Source organism: Apostichopus japonicus, chromosome 16 (genome assembly GCF_037975245.1).
Source record: "Apostichopus japonicus isolate 1M-3 chromosome 16, ASM3797524v1, whole genome shotgun sequence".
NCBI classification, from domain to species: Eukaryota; Metazoa; Echinodermata; class Holothuroidea; order Aspidochirotida; family Stichopodidae; genus Apostichopus; species Apostichopus japonicus.
Window position 1 is genome coordinate 41826238 of NC_092576.1, and position 24584 is coordinate 41850821.

At 34.0% G+C, this 24584-nt stretch overlaps 2 protein-coding genes across 5 annotated transcripts in view; both read right to left on the minus strand.

Annotated features, from left to right (window-relative positions):
* LOC139982656 (uncharacterized) overlaps positions 1–24584 on the minus strand; it is a 333630-nt gene that overhangs the window by 49366 nt on the left and 259680 nt on the right. The window lies entirely within an intron of this gene.
* On the minus strand, positions 6942–16756 carry LOC139983311 (metalloproteinase inhibitor 3-like). Its single transcript, XM_071996773.1, has 6 exons — positions 16451–16756; positions 15833–15886; positions 14249–14341; positions 13361–13543; positions 10970–11097; positions 6942–9610 (listed from the first exon to the last, which is right to left on the minus strand). Exons 1-6 carry the CDS (start codon positions 16569–16571, stop codon positions 9359–9361), a joined length of 831 nt encoding a protein of 276 aa, XP_071852874.1. The 5' UTR covers positions 16572–16756; the 3' UTR covers positions 6942–9358.

Genomic DNA, 24584 nt, shown 5'->3' on the forward strand with positions numbered 1-24584 from the left:
AGGAACAACTACAACAGTGTATTTAGGGGAGAGGGGAGGGGTTGAATGAGCTAGGGGAGTTTTACTGAATTGATATTGTAGCCTCATCAGTTGACCTCTTTCATCTGTAGCTAGTCATTAACATTTAATTGAGGGGTAATTACATAACTTCATACTTTTTTGTGCATTGACAAGTATCTGTTCTCTGAGTGATGTTTTACTGACCTGAATTACTTTTACCACTTTGTAATAGCTTGGGTGAGCCTGGTATCTTAGTAAGCTTGTAATGTCTTCTCAATTCCACATCGATATCCTACTGCAGCCATTAAGTCATATTAATATATTGTTTGATGTTGCGAAGCCTATTTATATCATTGTATTGTTTTCCATTAAATCATGTTATGATTATTATGATAATCCTGTTTTATGGGGACAGTTTACCACATATTATAGCCTTAATAAGGTTTCATGCTTCGAACAAAAAAGATACCCTAATGAATATAAAGAGAAACAACAGTTTTTTGTTTATGTTTTCAAATTATATATCTTAATCAACTAGTTGACAAAAATAACTTTTATTCACGCCACATTGTGCAGCAAAATTTGAGACAGTCTTGTCTGATCATTTAAGAAGTCTGATCTACCTATCCTACTACACTCAATGTACATATCTTAGCTTCATCGACTTGAAACAAGTTGGATTAAAAAAAACCGGCCGCCGCACTTGTGACTGATATCATTTAGGTCCATAAACGTTCCGTGAATTGGCGTTTACGCGCACAAGGTTATGTGATCGTTACGGATTTCTTTCCCAATTACGTAGACGTTGAACTTATTCAACCAGAAAGATGATTTTGACCACTTTTTCGTGCTATTCTTTTGGTGGCCTAATATCATGTTCGTCGACTACGAAAAGTCTCATAACAAACGTATACGATATCTTTCGGATATATTCACACCTTCAACCGTGCGAGTGTGTTTTCTAATGGAACGGGATTTCTTAGTTTGTACAAATATCTCTTAATTGAGATATTTGGGTATAAAATGTAGTCATTGGCTTCAGCGCCTAAATTCAAATATAATGATATGCCGGGATGTTAAAAAATGTGAGAGATCACGGGGTCAGATCTCCTACTGGTATAGTGATTATTAAAGTGCTCAATCTCGACCAGTAAAATACTACATATTATCAACAGAAGACAAGTGACTGCGACATTGAAGAATACTTTGCTGCGGAAAATAAATATTTAGAGAGGTACAACCAAACCATAGTGATTATCTAATGTCTCTTATATTATCTTCTTTATAAATTTTTATAATGCATAATCTTGTCTACTACGTGGCATATCAGAGAGCTAGTATGCCCCTTTCAGTGCATGGTGGTGAAAAATAAACAGTACACAGGACCATAACCATTGGAAGCATACGGGCACGTGGCTAGTACATTCAACCCAGACCGCAATTTGTTTTTCTTAAATGGTTTATAATTTAACATACAATGTCAGATACTTTTTACGAGGTAGTGGGATTTTCTGTATCACCATGTGAGATGACAATACCACTACAAACCGAGGTTAATTTACATACAAAAACGACTCTTGTGAAGCTGACCAATGTCGTGTGGAAGCGTATGACCACATCAACATGTTTTACAAGCTAAGAGAGCAGTGTATTATACTTCATGCATACGAAGACAGTTGTAGGAACATGGAAACAAATGAACGTTATAGGAATACTGTTAAGAACAACATACGAACACTGTTAAGTTCTTGTTTGACTATTTTAATTTGGACGATGTGGTGGGTCTCTAGCACTACATCAGAGGTCACCAAGCAATTGGTATGTTTCAACGCAAATTCATTCTATTCACTGGCGAATTAAGGCACGGATTATTTTATTTTATTATTTATTAAGTGTATTCGTAACCAGGGATCCTGTCACTGGTGAACCAGTGTTCTCCCCAGGATCCCTGAGGTCCCTTAACTGAAATACACGTTTCTAAAATGGGATAGGGAAAAAAAGGACGCTCTTACAAAACAAAACAATATCGAGCTCCGGTTACCCATGGTCTTAACAATTGTTACAATATAATACTTTAAGTCAACCAGTAAGTAATTACAATAGACGTGATTGTTTCTTACGCTTATTTATATTGCTTGTATAGAGAATATTGTTTGTTTTTAACAATTGCTAAAAACTTAATGCTTTCACTTTTTGTTTCGTTACGAATTGTAACAGTTTTAGGAAAATTGATGTCCATGAGTGATACTCAATCAAATGGTGAGTGAAACATCACTTTATTTGATTTGTCGCCATTTCATTTTCTGATGGGTGTTAATATCCGGGTTTTTTCAAGGGTGTAGGTTGTGCGTGTTTGTGCTTCTTAGTTCTTAACACCATGTTTTATACTACAGTATATGTCACTGTGTACTATTGTTATGTGTCGGGGTACCTTGCATTACGGTACTGGTGTACTGTTGAATGGGCATTGCTCGCACATCACTCGAAAATAACGAGACAGCAAACACTCCGATGGAATTTGTAAGCTTGTCGATTTATATTCTGGTTACATTCATCACCTGGGGATATTTAAATTTCCTATCTATTATTTTAAATACTGTGACTGATGAAATGCAATTCCCTGTGACAGGAAACGAAATTTCCTTATGATTTAATTGTGTAAAAATCGAAATTTTAGAGACATCACTTTTTATCAATTTAATACATTATTGTTTTCGAACTTAAGCCTACACATTCCATACTGCTTAATACGTTTGGAATGAATAGTTCCGATATCAACAGTCTAGTGTGAAATAAGTAATCATTGACCCTTGACGCTCTAAAAACATCCACAGTACAAATTTGATTATGCAATTTCTGTACGTCTTAAAGTTATATTAAGAGAATTCAATCCCTGCTCGGTAAGGACAACATGTCTCAAGTTAAAGAAAATCAATAGTTTCAGGATTTGCAAGATTAGAGAATACTGACGTTGTCTCAAGCAACTTGTCATATGGATATAACATTATGTAAATGGGTATGTATCAAATTATTGGTGAATGCCTAGTATGTCGTTAACAGTGCAACCAATATGAGTGCACCATGTAGTAAATGAATAGTGTGAAGTAAACGGCAGAATATTTGGCATGTAAAAAAAAACATGAGTGTCAGATAAACCAATCCTGCTGGTAGAACAAACATTAATTTCAACTAAAGGAGAGAAGAATACGACAAAATAATAAGATGAAGAATATAAGAGGATGAATAAGTGATCATATAACAAAAATAGAGTCTGGAGATAAATATGTATCATGTGAGAAATTCGAAAGAGTTTTTAATAAACAAATATTGGTAAATGCAAGGAATAGAATTGTAAGATTATCTTGGTATTTTAAGTCACCAAACATCATACGCCGGCACTTAAATTTGTTTGAAAGAGATAGGAGATAATTAAATGGAAAGTAAGTAGAACCGTGCTTTTAGTGTAAAACAAGTTCTGTGTTACAGCTGATTTATGTGTGTTGTGTTCCTGAGTGTGTCTGGTAGGTATGGTTAAGGTGGGTGGGGATGTAGTTGCAGTCAGAAGCCACGACACCTGTAAAGTACATAGCTCTATTGTGTCGTGAGTTTAACACCCTATCGAAAGCAGAGGAATTTTTAAAGCAAAGCTTTAATCTTGACGAATAATGTTTTTGTTACGACCTTACATGCGCACGTGGCATGACGCCGGAAAATACGGCAACTTTATTTCATTGCATTGGGAGTGTATAGCAATGAAAGGCCTCGATATACATCTGCCAAATTTTGTTCAGAAACTAATAACATATGTCACACATGCATCGTTGAATGTTCTCGAATGTCTCATTCAATGAAACTGAACTTAATGAAACCAAATGTGACTTCACGATCTCTTTGCAATCCTAGACCGATGGGAAAAACTATATTGCACTGAACTGAAATACAAGTAAGCAATGATGGCTCTACGTTGCGTCACTTTATAAACAACAACAAAAGCCACTTTTAAATGATGGACGTGTCAGATGCCGGAAGCACGTGATACGTTTTTTTTTCAACCTAATTTTGATTAAGATAGCCACCAAGAAAGCGCAATAAATCATCTCTATACTGACCATCGGAACTATTAATACGACGGCATTCTTCATCTCTACATGGCTGTCTCCTAACGTTCGCAGTCTGTTTCATTCGACAAGTAAAACAATACTTTTGTAATAACGAACGACAGCGGAGCAAACCAAGCGAATATACCGTATCGCAACGTTTGTTTCTTTTAATGTCGGGTACGCCAGTTCCCAAGCAAACATAGCTAACCAGAAGAAATGACAAATTGGCACACCAGGTATTTGAATCCAATCCAACATATCACTTTTTATATATGTTCAAATAAGTCAAATATGACAGCTAAAGATCAATTTATCAAACAAAATCCATAAATATCCATAAATATTTTGAAGTTTCTTAATCGTAAACAAACATCCATATGACAAAGGCGGCATAGATAACTGCCAAAGCACTGAACACAACTTCGCCACATACCGCCACTTTTGCGTATATATTTTTATCATCGTAGCAAGCTATGATTTTCTCAGGAAATATCTGAAGATTGCTAAATTTAAGATAAACTGCAGATTACCGTTTCAGAATCCTTTTGTTTCCCAAATGTACATCGTTTTATCATTCTAAAATAAAATCGCCAACCTTGGCAATAAACGATAAAAACATCGCTTATCAACGACATTAGTTGTAGGATTACTTTAAACAACCGATACCGTTGAAACCGAATCTTTCTGCATATCATATACATGATAAATAACATCCATCATACAGCTTTTGGCTTTACACTTAACAGCATAGAGATAATTCAAAAATAGATTAGATGCGCTCGTTCGATCATTAATCTCAAATTCTTATCTACTGTTGGAAATGTTCCAGCTGATGAAACATATTGTAACATTGAGATTAGGTTGTAATATTCTGAAGTACAGTAATTATCCATTGTACAATATGATATTAGCGATATGTTTGATTTGTTATTAGTACAAACATTACATGTTCCGTGGCTGACACGTTAATATACTGTTCAGTACCACTGAAGCAATCTCCGGCAGGGATCTTGTGGCTTTGGTTAAGCGGAAAGTAGAACAGTTTGGCGACGATGGTCTATCGTCATTGCATGAACAGTAATCTGTTGAAAAGTGGAAGAAGTTCCATGAATATTTGCAAATAAGGTCAATTTAAATGTGAATGACTGGAACCTCTTTCATCCGGAAAAAGGATTAATCAGTCCATTGACCAAAACGTAATAATTTTGTTGATTTTTCATCAATATAGGAACAGTATTCAACCAAAGGGATACAACACTGGCGAACACTAGACCGTGTATCTAGAAAGAAAGTAGTGATCGTTTTCCCCCCTTTTCTTTACATGAAATTTAATATCACTTTAGCGGTTAATGTCAGACTCCCTCGGCCCAGGAATTTGATCATTGTAGGTAAAGGTGTTGTTTAGAATCTTATTAACATGCTACCATTTTGTAAACATATGTAAAAAACTATGTCAATAATGTCCAAGTCAATTGTTAACATATATGACATCACTAACTCTGCTGTTGTCAGAACCATTCATAAATATTCACCAAATTTAAAACCAAATGATATAAAAATGGAGATTTTGAGCCAATATATGCAAAAAAAGGTTCCTGTAATATTGCGAAACGTTTTAGGCAGGAATTATAGCACAATCAAGGATCGAGAAGACAGGAGTGATTAGGGTCTAAACTCCATTCCCAACAAACACCAGACCTTAAAAATAGTTATCAGCACAACCCTGCGTGATATCGTCATTATAGACCTAATGCATATAGAATAAATATGCCTCAGAATGAACCATTTAACGTGTAAGTTGTATATCATTTAATGGGTGTTACTGTTATTTATTCGATCTGTGTGGTGATGGGCGGCAACGACTACAGAGTCACACAACTTTTCTTAGAATTATGGATCAAACTGAAGTATACTTAGCAATTGAAAAGCTCGATTGAAAATGTCTCCTCCTTGTCCGGACACCACCCCGAGTCGGGATAGATGTTTTTTTTTCTTGAAAAACACAGGCAGTCTCTCTAAATTTTAGAAGTAGTAGTAAATTTATAAAAGAAATTAGTTTGATGTTGTGGTATACCCAGACAGATTTTCTTGTGTTTTAATGCTAGCAGCTCCCGTAAAACACTTCAGTCTCCAAATATCAGTAACATGATAGCTTCGAAATATTACGATCAAAATCAAAAGGAGGGAAGAAGTACATTGCGTACAATTTCTCCAGTAATTGTATTCATTGTTTATCTTATTTTTTTTCTAGCAGTTTCAAATGTACAATAATGATATTGTTTAACATTCGTTAACAGGAAGTGATGTAGCGACTGTATTTGATTTGTTGAATAAACAACAACAAAAACGCAAGTACGAGATATGAAGAAATGATCATACGAAAATCAGGTGTAAGGCAAAACGAAGAAAGCAAAACGAATTTAATAAACCCTGATATCAAAATACACCGAACTCTTTCGGTCAGACTAAGTCGCTAACTCTCTACTATGGATTTAAAAGTATATTTTTGGATACAAATATCACAAACGAGTAGCGTTAAAAGCGCAATAAAAAATCCCATATATCATCAAAATAATCACTCACATTGACAAAAAATGTGTTTTTGCGGTTCTATTCGTGAGTTGTAAATAAAGAAATGGAGCAAAGAAAAGAACAAGATAATGAATCCTCCTTTATAGCTGATAATCCAAGTAAACCCTCACAATTAATGTTATCGTTTTGTTTGTTCACGTGTGATTAGAAAACAAAGACATACTGTTTTGCTTGTATTTAGATAGTTCTATTTTGGTTGCTTTCACTCTGACTAACCAAGAAAAAACTGCGATAAATTAAATTTCTTAAAAAAAAAACACATTTATAAAGTGCTGAAAGTCATCTCACTGCTTTTATACTGTTACCTAATATATTATTTATGACCTAATGGTGTCTGTATCACGTCTTGGAAACGAATTAATATCACATGGTAAATTTGTTGTCCATATGTCAGTTGAAAGCACTGGAACAGAATTCTTATCAAAACGTGTAGTTTGACTTATCTCTTCATTTCGTTTTCAGAATGTTCGCTTTACGGCAATATGATTTGCAGCCAGCGTCTTAATTTTTATATTTGCAATTTCTTTGTAGAAAATACGGATTTCTAAGACTTAACAATGACTACTATTATACTTGGTTTATGAAGACGATCAAAGGGTGAATGTTCTAACTATATACAACACTGATTGAGGATTCGATTTCTTTTAATCATTTCAGAAGAAGAAAATGACTAAAAATCGTGGTACTTACATTACGTACTCGGGGTAATTGTATCAGTTATATATCATATCTGCTATTGCTTGTTCCTTTGAGATATTTCCCAATTCCCGAAGAAGTATATACTTCCAAATATATAATAGTGAAAAACAAGACCAAACAAAAAATCACAGAAAATAAAACAAAAAAAACAAAAAGCAAAAGAAAACGATGTCCTTCCTTATCCCCAACCAGCATGTTGTCACACGTATAAACCAATCAAAATTCAGCCCTTAATGTCATGATAGGCTAATATTGTTAAGAAATGTTTGACATTAAATAATATATTATTATTTCTTGATCATCAAATATTTCACTTTATCAGTCATATTAAGATGATTTTGAGTTACTTAATTAGGAGATCATTCTATAAAGATGTTGCTTTCTCAAAGTTCACCTCCTGTTCATATTAGTGAGTTTATATCAGTGTCTGTACATTACTTCACTCTGTATCGTCTTAGAGTAGTATATCTGAACTGTCAGTACACTGTTAATGGTTGGGAGTGCAGTGGTTCGCCAAGATCTTGTATAGTTTTAGGTAAGCTAATACTGGTACCTATACTTGGAACCTTGTAATGGTACCCTTTGTTTTGTACTCATCGCTTTGCACCAATGGTTTTACTCGAGTTTGCTACATAAACCGCATTTGTGAAAGTCAATTCCACTATTAATTGTACTGATAACTTGCCTGAGCATCTTCCGGTCAGCCTGTGTCTGAAAAAAAGTTTATTTATGATTATGTCAGGCTCTCAAACTGTTATTCATTTACCTTATCAGGGTGTTTGCAGTACATAAACAAGTTTGTTAAAGATTTGTCCCATATATACTAATATAACAATAATTTGTAGACAACTGGACTACTTTTTGCCAAGTCTCTTTTATTCATTTAATTCCACTTAGGGGAGGAAAATATCAATTGTTGGTATCGTACATGTTAATCATCACAGATTATTTTAAAATCGTAATCACAGAAATAAATTTAAAAAGTTATAAATATTGTAGTTATTTAGCCCCATGAATCTGTAGGTGCGACTGGAAAAGATGTCTTTTATTTTAATTGTTGGAAGTACAGCTAGGTGTTGAAAAACTATTCCGTGCAACTTTAAGTACTCTAAGAAAGACAAACCGGGCATTTTGTCACCCAACATAAAATGACATCTATTTTCACAATCATCAAAGTTGTTTGGTAAATTGGATATCAAACACACATGACACTCCGCCCTTTGTACACAGTCAGAAGAGGAAACGTGCCAGATGTAATTAAAAGCTCTTCTGTTAATCATCGAGGCAAGGAACTAAAAGCTGCAGCGGTCGTTTGGTTATTTCATTTTCTCTCACCACGAGCTTATCCCTCAAACTACATGTGTGAGAGAGAGGTTCAGTTTCACTGGAATGTATTTAGAAACTCTGGTCCAGGGAACAAGCATTAGTGACTCTCGCCACCCTTCCGTACATTATCCCCTGCTTCAATTCGACACAAACAATGATATACTTATCTTTAAAAAAAAGGAGTAACAACTTTCATCACTTTGCACAAAAATCTATTAGCATCAAGTGACATTAAATGACCTTTTAACTATTATTGATTGATGATCTAACATATGTCGAACAGACTTCAAAAAACATCCATAATATTTTGTAAATCTATGGGCCATTCTACCAGTCAACTTTTTTTAAACATTTTATTAAATCTATATATGCTTGGTTTAACACTAATTGCTATTGTCTTCTAGGTACACTGTGCTACATACATTGATTTCAGTTCAGTTAACTATAATAAGTTACATATTAACAAGTCCATTCAATATGCAAGTTTAATTCATTGTATTTTGGAAGTAACAACAATTTCTTGAGTATATACCGTATCCATGATTGGCCTCCCGGTCTGCCTCCCTATCTTCTGTTCATCTCTCTAGTATGGCCATTGCCTGTTTAATACCTCCTCTCTATGCAAGGCATTCTCTTCTCTCCTATACGTTTTCCGCCCATGCATCCTGGTAATTTGACCATCTTCGTATTTCTTTCTTTCTCTGTCTCTTACAATATTTAAAGCTTCCGTTACCGATCCAGTCACACCTCCCCGTTCGCTTCTTTCTACTGCATCTCGCATACTTATGTTCGCATTGTGTTGACTTAAAGACATAAACATCGATATCCATCTCCTTCCCAACAGTGCACCCGTCAGCCTCATCATATTCACATCCGTTCGTGTTGTGGCAGACCTTTAACATAATAATTATAACAATGATAACAATAATAGTAATAATAATATAATAATAATAATAATAATAATAATAATAATAATAATAATAATAATAATAATAATAATAATAATAATAATAATAATAATAATAATAATAATACTAATAATAATAATAATAATAATAATAATAATAATAATAAAAATAATAATAATAATAATAATAATAATAATAATAATAATAATAATAATAATAATAATAATAATAATAATAATAATAATAATAATAATAATAATAATAATAATAATAAAAATACTAATAATAATACTAATAATAATAATAATAATAATAATACTAATAATAATAATAATAATAATAATAATAATAATAATAATAATAATAATAATAATAATAATAATAATAATAATAATAATAATAATAATAATAATAATAATAATAATAATAATACTAATAATAATAATAATAATAATAATAATAATAATAATAATAATAATAATAATAATAATAATAATAATAATAATAATAATAATAATAATAATAATAATAATAATAATAATAATAATAATAATAATAATAATAATAATAATAATAATAATAATAATAATACTACTACTAATAATAATAATAATAATAATAATAATAATAATAATAATAATAATAATAATAATAATAATAATAATAATAATAATAATAATAAATACAACAGGACAACAAAAAAAATGTTAAAAACAAAATATCCAAAAGTCAATGAAACTAAGCTGAAGACAATTTTACGTTTACATTCGTTTGTTATTCAAAATTGTACTCACTATCTACATTTTATGATAGAACAGTCCACCCTTGAAATTACTGAGAAAATTGGGAAAATGGACGGTGCTTGAATGCAAAAGTGGTTTTATATTTCCTTGGCAAAAATGTTCACGAATTTTAACTGTTTCAGTTTTTCGGCATAAATGTGTCATTTAAAGAAGAAATGTGTTCTTGTTATTTCTGTAATTATCAACGTATACACATATGTTTGGCATATATACTTCAAAGGGGATTAAAGGATAGAAAGATAGGTGATTGAATATTCCAGCATGTATGTTATGAAAGTCTTCAAAACAACTGATACTTTATTCTGATAAATAATTTTGTTAATAATATTATATTCTGATCAATAGTTTTGTTCATAGTATTAGATTCTGATCATTATTTTGTCATTACTAGTATGTTGTGCAAAGGCTAGTGTTAAAGACTGGTATTATTTAAAGACTAACATTAAATGTCTTCGTATTAAAAGACCACCACACCAAATTCTCCAAATTCCTGACAATTCCTCCGTAGAATTTCATGTTTTGAGAAATCAAGAATACGTACCATACATTGGTTACAGGTTTTCTTGTAGTGGCGTCTAAACCCATCCATCTCATGACTGGTGACTTGATCAGAAAGTTTGTGAAAACTGCATCTATCGATTAACAGCTCACCATCTGTGCTCTGGTTACCTGAGAGAAAATGTAAGCAGTCAGACAGTTACTGAAATTAAATTGAATCAGTAACCTTTGGTAATACTGAAGAATATCTATAATATTATTACAGAGGAGATTGATGTAATCATACAGTCATTGATGACATGCTGGGTGTAGAGTTAGCTATGCTGCATTAGGACTAACTCTTAAGAGGTATCTGCGTCTTGTATCGGGTAGAAAACACATATAGGCGACAGTTTCCAGTGTGTTGAATGTACCGGCCAATATTACCGTGTATGACGTAATAAGAGAGACTAAATAGACTCAATCTCAAGTGGTATGAACGTACATCAGTGCTATTGGTGCCATATTTACAAATCCATGATGCATTACGACTGTAAGAAGCCAGTGTCTATTGTCAAAGTGGGTTGTATATGATGGTCAAATAATGATATATTTTATCAAGCAAAATTATTTATCGTGTCTTCAGATGAACAACTTGGACGAGTATCAAACTAAAAATAAGGTAGATTATTTTCAATATCTTCATAGGTAACGAGATTGGAAGATCCATTTAAACTCGATTATTTCATACAAGCAACAGTACTATAAAATAATATATAACAACATTACTAGGTTCAGACGAGTGACACTAATATGTAACAATATTACTAGATACAGACGAGCAACCGTAATATATAACAATATTACTAGATTTAGACGAGAAACCGTAATATAAAACAATATTACTTAGACATATGATGCCTGATTTAAAAGCAAGAGCTAGTTCCTTTTTAGAGAAGCAACACATGGCAATCAACAAGACACTTAATGAAGTAAGATTCTAGACGGGGCTAATATTTGAATTTTAGCTCTTTCATTATGAAGTCTCGTGAGAATATTACTATAGATGGAATTGCAATGTCAGCCGAAAAAAAGTTATGTTTCTTTTTTGAGAAAATAAAATTCAAATAAATTCATGGTTTAGAAGGTCCCAAATACAGAAAATGAGTCAGTGATATTTTCTTATTGTCGAAGCTCAAACATTATTCTACATGATTATCTGTTTGTGTATCAGTTGGATAGAATAGAATGCTGTACAGCACAGTGCCAATCATTGTGTTTGTCTTGTACTTAAACTTAGCAACTGAATAGAACATTACACCATATGTAGTAAATGTATTTAAGAAGACAGTTGTTTCAGTTTCCAAACTTTGTGCCAAAAACTACCAATTAAACTAAACCGTTCAACTGCATGACAAATAGTTCATTTATGTAGAACAACCGAATGACCTTCATGTGACTAATTCAAGCCAGAGTTATGATTATCAGATGCAGAATGTTGTTACAATTATCATCATTGGAATAAAAGGAACTTCCAAATCATCTCCAATTTCACCGTACATTAGGCAATCAGAGGGACAAAAGAGAACGGATTTAAACCCTCGTTTATATTTCAATAGGATTAAACGTTGCTTCCATTTCAATAACAAGGTGCTTACTTGAAAGGGAGGAAGGAAATATATTATCAATCTAGATTATCCTCTTTATTATGGGCATTACAGATAACGCTGAAGAATTTCCTTTTCCGGCAATATCACAGTGTAAGTAAAAATGCGAAAACTCGCTACAAGATTTCATATATTTTAAGTCATCGCAGATTCACCAGTAGCATAAATTTCGCCTTCTCGCATATCTAACGACTAATTACCTCTGCATCATTCATTTAAAGGATCAATTAAGGTACACGTTTGATTTTATATAATGTAGACCATTAGACATCTCTGTAATTAAAAACTGTTATATTGCTATAAAAATTTGATTGAGTTTGAATTCTTTAAAGCAGCTGACCAATCTTAGTCATTACCGATGGTAGCTCATAGCTTATGTGGTAGCTAATAAAACAGTTCATAAGATGCTACACAAACTCAATTGGAAACCACAATACTTTTATGGTCACACATGACATGTTCAAATCGTCTTACACATTTATCAAGGTCTATTGATGTTGTTTAATGTCATTCAAGGATCAAATGTGGATTTTGTGAATTTAAAGCAAAATGTTATTGTTGAGTATTTAAACTGTATAGAATAATGGGTTAACATTAGCATTAAGATTTGCACTGAAAAGCTGACGTCAGCAAAATATTAGCCTAGCAGGGGCAATTCCAGAGGATACGCATATTGTAAAATTTAATATATTTAAAACTGTAAAAGTTATAGAAGCATTGCTAGCACTGTGTTTCCTGCAGCTTTGTCGTGGTCTAAAATATATCAAGATAATGTAAGTCAGACTTACCCATTATGATGTATGAATAATTCATATACAAGGGGACGTGAATGCAGTAGTCGCTAACATAGCGACTGGTGATCGGTACCCGTGCCATTGGAGCGAGATAGTAATGATCTCCTTTAAACCTCTCCTCGACTTCCACCGTATAAATGATCTTGCTGTAGAGACGTGAGCTGTATCTGTATGCGTCTGTAAGTTGCTTCATAAATGCGTAATACGGAAAAAAATAACAAAATGTTAGGCTTACAAATAAAGAGTTCCTTCTAAATAGGTTCTTGCTTAAACTATAAGTTGTTATGTCACAACTGTAATATGCATTAAGTTACATAGTCGTTTCGCGTAACACAGTCAGCAGTAGCACACACTCATTACTATTTCAAATGATAAACAATGCTAAAAATATATAAAACCACGAAGTTTCGGAAATACACAAGTGACTAAAGTGAAGCTAATACAACCAAGAGCAGTAGCAATGTACATATAGGAAAGAAAACGTGATTTTCTATTTTTTTTAGGATTTATATATATGTATATGAAACAAATGTAAGGCAAATGACAGATTTATAGTATATGGACAGGTTTCAAAACATTGACTAATCTAACTAGTCAACTTTTTATAATATTTTAAAAACATTAGCTAGATTAACCCAGTTTGCGGTATCTTTTAACGCCAAAGTGCTATTAACAATGTTACAGTTCATGTCTCTTGTTCTTTTTTTTTAAGCATCATATATTTTTATTTATTTTTAAAATTGCATTTCATATAATCATTCACGAATAACTTAATATGTTTATATTCTCCAATTTAATAGTTTATTCAATTTTAACTGAATACATTCTCTGCTCACATACATTGAGATGATCACCACCTCGTTATAATATTATTGTGCTTACATTCGTGATTCGTTCCGGCATAGTCGTTGTATTCTGGAATAATCGGCGACGGTGCCTCAATTTTTTCCACATCTGTCACTCGTCCAAGTATGACTACATATAAAAAGCATATTAGTTTCGTTGATTATTGCCATTACAGTTATATCACAAGTAAAACTTTACTGACAACAAATTTGTGTTTTTTGACCTGGTCTTTGCCAAACAATCAGGTCTCTCAAACCTATTTGCAATTGTGTCAACGGAAGACAAATGTCCACACTGTATGCAGACATTTATTACCAAATGGCGATATTTATCAAGAATTGATTAATGTGTCTCGTAGGTTCAACATGTACATTTTGAATAACTGGATTATGGGGAACTCGAAAAAATAGGAAAATTCCAAATTTTGAAAAATCTTAGAATTTACTTTATCTCGTGTATCGTGTTAAATATAAAAGAAGAAATCGATAATACATTATGGTGTAATCCAGTGGAGTCTCTAACTTTAAAGATAAGATTGCAAACTGAATAAGGTGATATTTTAACTTCATGGCAGGAAAGAAAAAGCTATTATAGGTAGCAACTGATATAAAAAGGCACGGGCGGGGGGCACAGAAATGCAATATAGAGCAAAACGCATTAAGATTAGAAAAACAAAATGTACCTACAAAATAAGACAGTGAAACAAAGCACAACAATAAAACTACCAGCTCAGGGTTATAATGTTAAACACTAAGTTTATTGTTTTCACTTTCAAATTTAATTTTTTTTCTGCTTTTGTAAATAAGCAGAAAGTATTACTTTCATATTTCTTTAAGGTAGCTGGTTGGACCTCACATTCAAGCATGAAAGCAAAACCGGGTCAAGGATCGAGTATTTTCAATTAGTTGACAAACAAGACAAACTAGTGAACCTTGCAGCACCGTAGTTAGTCAATATTTTACTTTTACGTCTTTGTGTTTTACTTTCAGGGTTTTTGGAATACAGAAAATTAAAAATAATTATCACAAAACGTATCGTTCAGATGCACTGTCGACTGAAAGCGGTGTAGCTTAAATAGGTTGGTAGCCGATATCTTAAAAGGATTTTCTAAGAACAACTATTTCACAATTCTAGTTGAAAACCCATATCTCTTGGCCATAACTCGAAAAATGGTTGGTTAAATGTAATTTATTTTGACAGGCTAAACCTACATTTACTCCAGGAAGTTGGATCACAGCAGACGTTCCGAGATGTCATCACTGCAAATGCTCTCCCAAGTTTAACTAAGGTTATCATATTCTTGTTAATGTATTAGTTCTCTGCCCGACGAAGTTCATCGAATGTATATTCTGTGGTAGAAATATTATTTTCCTAAGCAAATTATTGATTAAATAATTTAACGAAGACCAAATACATTTTCAGCTCAAATGCGTTGATAACATCATCCATCCAGTTATTACCAGATGCATTAACAAACTATCACAACATTTATAACTTCGTAATACAAACTGCTATGAGGATGTCATTTTCGCTGAAGAACCTTAACAATCAGCAACTTTCCCCACCAGAATATCCTTCCAAGTAAAACAAGTGAGTAATATGTTCTTGTTATATACTCACCAAAGTCAGCGTCACAGTATGCTTCTTGGGGATGTTGCGGTCGACACATACATGCTTTGGGAGAAAAAAGATACAACTAAGCAAATATACACACACATACAAACACACGCACATTGAGTTGGAAAATCCAGAACAATGAATAAACCCTGCAGCGTTCTCCGGGAATCAAACCCGTGCCAACCGCTTTATATGCGGACACCCTTACCAACTAAGCTATGGCCACTAGGGAAGGTCGTAAATTCACTGTAGGTATTCGCATGTGTCAAACAATACTAGTCCTGTTTTGATGACATATTTGCCTTACTTTAGTGATCAATCATAATTTTAACCACCTCGAATCATTTGTGAATCCTACAGCCGGATCTCGAAAGAGATACTTTGAACATTACTCAGTTTAATGAAATATAAATGAACGGAAATGGGCAAATATGTTATAAAGACAATCAACTTTAACCAGTGATAATAAACCAAGATATAGTTTATTAAGAGGAATGCATAACACGAGCAATGGAATACCAAAAAAAAATAGGGCGTTAATTTGCAGATATTAAATACATTCAGACTGTTGTCGGGACAAAATTCAATGAATAAACAAAGTAACAACTACTTTGTACTTACGGAGTTGATAGCGCTTCTTCATGGAAGACAGGCTGGTGCACGTATTGACACATGTCCACAAGTGCGCAATAAACAACACAGTAATGGACACATACCAGCACATGTTATAACATGAATGCATTTTTGTATATTTCTTAGAACCTCTGACCGTTCACGTGACAGTGTATTCCTTCCTCTCTGGCGTTTTCAATGTATAGGAGTGTCATGTAATATTCTCCGGTAAGTGAATAAATATATCCTCCTCTCTGTTGTTTGACACTGATCTTTTATATCGAATATTTTAGCCCGGTACAGAAACTGTCAAGGGTCATAATATCTCAGCGATTATGGATATGCACAACTGAAATTAAATAAAACAATATAGCTGAATGCTATCTTATCGGTTTCCATACAGGGGAAGCTACAGCAGAATTACTTCCTGTCGTGGCTACTTTAGTTTTGTGACCAATTGCCAATCGTCTAAATTGCCGAACATATTTAATATTATTTGTAACATGTAACGGTACTTCATAAGGGAAACAACGTTTTCAATGTCTAACCCGGTGATCCGCAGACATATTCGCGGACCATGGCGGCAGGTGCCTTTGATATAAGTCTACGATCCACAAACTATGGTTTCGACCAAAACACGGGTTACGCAATGTTTTCTGCTAGTCACGGGATTTTACAGACGTATCACCAAACCTTATTGTACAGTTTTCGAGGCTTACCGACATACTTAGTCTATGTTGCATTAGTATATTATGAACCTTTATTCAGAAGAGTGTGTGTGTTGTGGGTCAAGGGTCAATTCTCATGAAAGGTGCGTGTGTCGTGAGTGATATAAAATGCGGACCGCTAACATAAACCATACACTTATTTCAAACTCTATTACCTGACAAAGTGAATACTATAAATTCCAGTTTTGGATGGTTTTCATATAAATACAAAAATAATGTTACACAAATATATACAAAATAGATATAGGATATAATTTTATGACTAATTAAGGGGTACTTATAAATTAGAGCAAATTCTACATTTCAGGGTTTTCACTATCAAAAAAGTGGCAATTGCATTTCAGTCTCTGTGACTCCCCCGCTGAAGTATATCGATAAGCTTCTCTTTAACTTGGCTTACAAAACAGCAACAAAATGAAGCAAAAGCTCGCAAGGCTTCATGGAGTCCACACCCTTGTGAAATAAGAGGTCGAATTGGTGTAAATTATCTTTTTTGCTTTTTAATGAAAGATATGTCAACTTATAGGACGTGGATTAATTTAAGGAAAACTGGCATAAGGACACGTGGTGACACATAAATTAAAGCAATGACTCGTGGGAGAGTTGAAATATACACCCAGTTCCAATGTGAAGGAAAGAACACGGAAGAACATCTCTTGTAAATTAGATATCCACAAATCTTTCAATAAGAAAATGTGTAATATTTTACTTCAACGCAACAATAAATTGTAACTAGTGCACCTTATCTTAGCACCTTTGGATGACGTTGTTTTTATATTCTTCGTTTGCTTTCACCTTATCAGCAATGCACAACGTTCGAGAGTATAATCAATCAAAACAATTTATATCGAAATAATCGTACAAAATATTGAAATTTACAGCTTAAATGCCGTGTATGATGGCGTTATGTTCCTTCTAGATGGGGTTCATAAAATAATTTTCTGGTGAATAAAGTTGGTTGTTTTGAAAAATTGCTAAAGGTTTTATAAGATGTATGCAATGTCTTATCACGAAGATATGTATTTGTTTTTAAGGTTGACCAATATTTTTGAAATACATCTGGCAACAGCAGACTGAATGATGTCATCAGGGCATTCAACTGAAAATGTCTTTAGTTTCCTTCGTTATTTGTCAATCATTTATCCACAGAGGGAACATATATTTCCACAAGAATAGGATAAAATGATGTTTTAAATACATAGAACTTAGACAGCTAGGTAAACATTCCAAATGCATCAAGTATCAAATATTAATCAACAAGAATATTATAAAAGCCTCCAAGTAAAGCTTTCGGAGAGCCTTCACCCAACTACCTCTTACAGACACCTACTATGATCCAACTCGCAGGAGTAGCTGACCGTTTCCCAGTCAAAATAAGTTATATTCAATCAATCGTATATCATTACGGGGCAAGATACTGAGAAGGGCATTTTTAATAGAAGTGTAGCAAATGTACCATTACCAATTGTTTGACACAAGAGAATACTTATACAGTTGACATAGTCTACAATGAGTTTAGTTCATAGTCGTTTCACAAACCAGAAGACCTTTCAAGGTCTAAACATGTTTAATGAAACTGATCAAGTAGTTTTGGATATCGTTTTAAAAACAAACAGAAAAATTGGAGAAAATAATTCAAACTTATGAATTGATATATATAGTTACTGTTGAAAATGATAAACCATCTGGTTAAGACTTCCGTAAATATCGATATTTATACAATCAGTTCATCTTTCAATTAGGACAGGCTTTATGACCTACATAACGGTTGTTTTGGGGGACATCGCAGCATGGATTCAACCGAATTGGTTCTGCTTCTCACAAACAAAAAACTGCGTATTGGTAGATATCAACGGTCATCGCAATTGCTGTATATATGTATTTAAATAACAAATTCAGACACAATTGAGTGTTACCCGGTCGTACTTTGGCATACAGACATATTGAGGACCAACTGTGCTATCCGGGAGACACATACTTAAAATTGTTGGTACTGAAAGAGGTGAAGGTGTGCGTGTGTGTTTGTTTTCATTGTTTGGCTATATGCGTACCGAGCTTAATCTTGGTTTACTCAGTTCAATTCGGAATGTTTAGCGTACCAGAGCTTTATGTACAGGGCATATCGAAAGTATCACGTATCGACATATTTACTTTGCATTTTTTGATTCTAAGAATAGTAAATTCATATTGCTGAGTACTGATTGGTCCTTTTTATTTCTTGACCGAATCTAGAATTTTGATTCGATGGTATTACGTTATTTTCTTGAGGGTTTCAGTTCATGGCATATAATAAACAGTTATAGTTTTAACTGGTAGCTGATGCGTACGTATATGGCGCATATTACAAGTTTTGGATGATGAAAAACCAGGGCCAGTGAATCGACCGATCAGTTTTTAATAGCGTATATCCAGAGACATGCATTGACAATGATTTATTAGTGTGTACAGTGATGCTTGTCTAGAGACACTCGACTTAAAAATGTTCCCAAAATGTGTCCACACGAGACGTTCGTGTGAGTGGCCTTTTCAAACATAGTTCAAAACGTTGACTTTAAATCCGTGAAATTAAATTCCACAACGACTGTCGGACTGGTAGTAAATAACTAAAAAACAGCATTCACCAGCGGTCTATTCTCATACCAAGGCTGTTCTCCCGTCCAATCGCCAGTAATTGTAGCTTTCAAATTCCCGGCTGGTAGGTAAATGTATAGGCAAAACTGTTGCATACTGGTAAAGGAAGGAATTTATAGTAACAGTCTTTTCTCCTAAAAACCATTATTTTCTACGATCCAGGCAGCTACTATTAGGCTTAATGCAGGGGAGCAAGTCAAAATGGGGCAAGGAGGGGGTACATAGCACTGTTGGGAATAGTTCTGCAGTCTAATGATCAGGAACATAACACTGCAGTAGTGCAAACTATTATTTAGCTTATATTATGCAAATTATATGCAAATACAATTATCAGTGGCATGCGTAGCAGGTTATTATGATTACTCAATGATATGTTTCTCTGTTATGCTAGACATTCTATTTTTTCCCTCTTTCTGTGTAGGTCTTGTGTCCTGTAGACCTATAGTACACCCGTTTCATTTTATAGCCGAATCATGCCTTGCCTCTTACGTTATGTTTGTCTTATTTAACAAACAAAGAATTCCGTGTAAGTCCACGAAACTACAAATATCGAAAAGCGTTTGTCTAAAAGTTTCCCATGAATTTGTTTCTTTCCGTTAATGGTTATTTAAAGCTATATACAAATGTCACAGTACAGACCAATGGAACTCGCTACTAGCTGCAGATGAGTCTTATGGATTTACCGTTCAATTGGTATAGAAATTACTCCAGCACACATTTAAGTAGTGATAAGATAAGACTTGCGACTTCCATAACAGTTATATGCATACCTCTAATGAATGCCGTGTTAACTATTCGTTGATATTTTGCTGATGATTCGTTAGATGTTTTCAATTTAACGTGTTTTTCTCTCTAAGTATTCAGAATTTTGTTATCTCATGTACCCTTTGATTCTACTTATATATGTTATTATTTTCAGTTTATTAATTTGGCTTAATCACATCCACGAGAGGAGTAAGAGATTAATAGATTTCCTCAAATAATTGTTCCTTATTCCTTCATTTTTTTTTTTATAAAATCCTGGTCACTGTTGCAGTTTACCTTTAAGTCCGTTCTCGCTCGACCATTTATCGTAATAAATTCGACAAAATGTTACAACAAAATATTGCATTGATTTCTGCTAATTTGATATGCTAAAAAATTAAAGCATTTATGTACTTAAAAAATCACTGTTTTTGCGGAATGTTGGAAACAGTTTCATTTGAACTTTTTCGCTGATTTTTGCTGATTTCGTTTTGGTGCAGATATAATCTAGTTTCAACAAAAAATGATCTTGATATATCGCAACGTTGCTAAAGTCCAACGTATCAGTAAAGTTGGAAGATTACTCGTATGTATTTAACTTTTATGAACATTTATGTTTAAACCTGTGCATATAAAATGATCTCTTAAGAGGATATGAAAAAAGCTTTAGTGCATGTTAGATGATGTGGTTGTAAAAAAAAAATTAACTGACGAATATTCAAACTAAGATATGTATTTGTTTTTTAAGGTTGTCCTATACTTTCAAAAACATCTGGCAACAGCAGACTTAATGATTTCATCCGGGGAATTCAACTCTAAATGTCTTTAGTTTCTTTCATTATTTGTCAATCATTTATCCACAGAGGAAAAAAAAACATTTCCACAAGATTAGGATAACATAACATTTTAAGTACATAGAACTTAGACAGCTACATGCCTACATTGAGTTTATTTCATAGTCTTTTCACAAACCAGAAGACCTTTTAATGTTTCAAAAATGTTAATCGAAACCGATCAAGTGGTTTTGGATATCGTTCTAAAAACAAACAGAACAATTGAAAAACAGTTCAAACGCTTAGGAATTAATATACTTACTGTTCTAACATGATAGATCATCTGGTTAGGACTTCCGTAAATATCAATATGTATACAATCAGTTGATCTTTCAAGTAGGACAGGCTGTATGACCTACATATGCAACGGTTGTCTTGGGGGACATCGCAGCATGGATTCAACCGATTTGGTACTGCTTCTGACACAAACAATTGCATTTATTCATTTCTAAGTAGGGCAAGTTCATGTTGCTGTGTACTGATTTGTAATTTTTATATTGTGACCGAATCTAATATAATTTTTGATTTGACGGTACTGCATAGTTATTTTCTTGAGGGTCTCTTTACATGGCATATACTAAGCCATCAATTGTTTCGTTTCACCAATTTCAATCATATCACTGACAGAACAAACACAAACAATCAATAACTTTGCTTCCAGAGAGAATATTTACCAGCCATCGAAATGATATTACTCAGAAGCAAACATACTACAAACACGTTCCGAAATTATAATTGTTACAGATCCGTTTGCTTGGCAGAAGATCAGGAGGAAAACAACGTAATCTAAGAAGTCAATATTAACGATTAAAGGTCCATGGACACTAATCTACCCCATATTAAGTACGTTCTTGTGTGTGTGGTAATCTCATTCAAAACCTGTTGATTTTTTGTCGAAAATCTCTTTTTGTTTCCAGGACAAATACATTTTAAGTTTGGATACATCTGTGAGATTCATTAAATTTGTACTATGGCGTAGAGAAGATAATAATGCACACATTCTACATTAAATAAGAATACTAACAATGCAGGCCTAGTGAAGAAATCCTCTTCACGCCACATGAGGGAATTGGTGGCGCGATGGGGCTTGTTTGATTTTCCCGTAACAATGTTTAATGACATTTTACACTTCAGATTAAACTTCTTAAAGACACATAAAAAAGGCTTAGTGATTTGGCTGGGAGAACTGAGATACCTTTACCCCACTCCCCACCCCCCAAACCCAACAACAATAATTTGACGATGAAAATGTCTCAACATGTATATAAATAGCCATAGATGTATGGGGATAGCTAAGGTATGTTGATTTTTGATACAGCACCATTTAATTTATATCTTATCCCCGGGCCCACAAGGAAAACTTTGACAACGGGGAGGGGAACCCCTTGTACTGAAACCTCTCCCACACGACGACCGTCCAGTAAAGCTACATCTGTGATAAATATTAGATGCGTCAATGCTCACTCCTTCAAAATATTGATATAACGTTTTGCACGAACAAACTAGTTCGTACCTCCACGTGCGACTATGGAAGGCAAGTTACCATAATTATTAATATGTGTAAGATATATATGTAGTCAGCTACGTCATAAGAGTGAATCATAAATCATGACTTATAAATTAATAGTCTCACACCCCCTACCCAAGAATCAGTGGCGGAGCTAGAAGTATTGGTCAGAGGGGATGGCGAGATTGGTCTGTACGGACGCTTTCGACACTATCTAAGCGGAGAGCTACCACAGCGTACACAATTTTGTTCAGTAAAGATACTCCCTAGATCGCCGGAAATGACCCTTTCCGGGCCTTGCTAATTTTGCAGAAAAACGAAGAATAAATAGGTGTCATCGCCATTTGTGCATCTCGGAAGTTTATATGGGTGTTGAAAGTAAATGCGCTTCATCGCAATCTCTGTGGTATCTTTGTTGTAGTACTATTTCAGCCACTGCGCGTGGCGTATCGTCTAAAAATAGATGGAAAACCCCGTACAGTTCTTGGAAATAGTTTCGTACAACAGAAGTGCCGATAATTTAAAGACCGCCGTTAGAGCATTCGTCAGAAAATTACACCAACAATATGTGACAAATATCAATAGGTTGAGAGAGCAATAAAAAAGTCAATAATCGCGAATAAGTAAAAAGTGGTAAAAAGCTAAAAAGGGCGCCAGCAGTCCATTTGAGTCCGTCAAGGGGGCATCCGCGCCTCCCCCCCCCCCGACTGTATGGACACTCCGCCACTTTAAAGAATGCCTTGAAAGCTCCCTCACGCAGGTCCCTCCTGGCACTATGCGATTTTGTGAGGCCTTCAATCTCAGACTGGCGAGTAGTCATAGAGGGAGAAGGGGGTGGGAGGCGGAGGTATAAAAGATAAACTGAAGTAAAACATTACTCAACAGTTAGAACAATGTTACTTCCTCAGCGCTTCGAGAGCACCCATCGTAGCTAGAGTTGTCTAATAATTACTTCCTGTAGGACAGTTTTAGTGGAACCAAGTCCCATGCTACCCCATGCTACCCCCTACCATCATATAATAAATCGACCGGCCGTTAATCTGAGTTTGGCTAATATATATATATATATATATATATATATATATATATATATATATATATATATATATATATATATATATATATATATATATATATATATATATATATATATATATATAATAAAACTTGTGACTTTTATGGTATGTTTAGAGCGCAAACAATGCCATTTGAAGATAGAACAATCCTTCATTATAATTCCTACATCTTTTTAAATTCCCTAGAGCTTCCGGTGATTTGCTTTTGGTCCCCCGCCGAGCGTTTTTCCTGGACCTCCGGCCCTCGGAGGTACGCTTCTCTCTCCAGAGGCTCCGTTGGGTTATTCCGACCTGAAAACAAACTTCTGGCTACACACACCTGCTACCAACCCTTCCCTCAACAATGTTGAACATTTTCATAAGCCTTTATGCATAAAGTAGTTTTTCTGTCCAATATGGCTATTGACGCTGCGCATCAAGTTCCTTTCACCAAGCACTTCGTCAGGACATATGTGGGTCCCCACCATGCCGTGTAACATGAATCGTCCATTACCCTCATCACCTGTTCCGTATAGTTATGGATCCCTGTTCATTTACACACTTACACGCATCCATAGAGAACAATTCGAAACGGGTCTATTACGGGCGTTTGTAGCTTCAACTCCGGTTCAGCAGGCCTTGGTT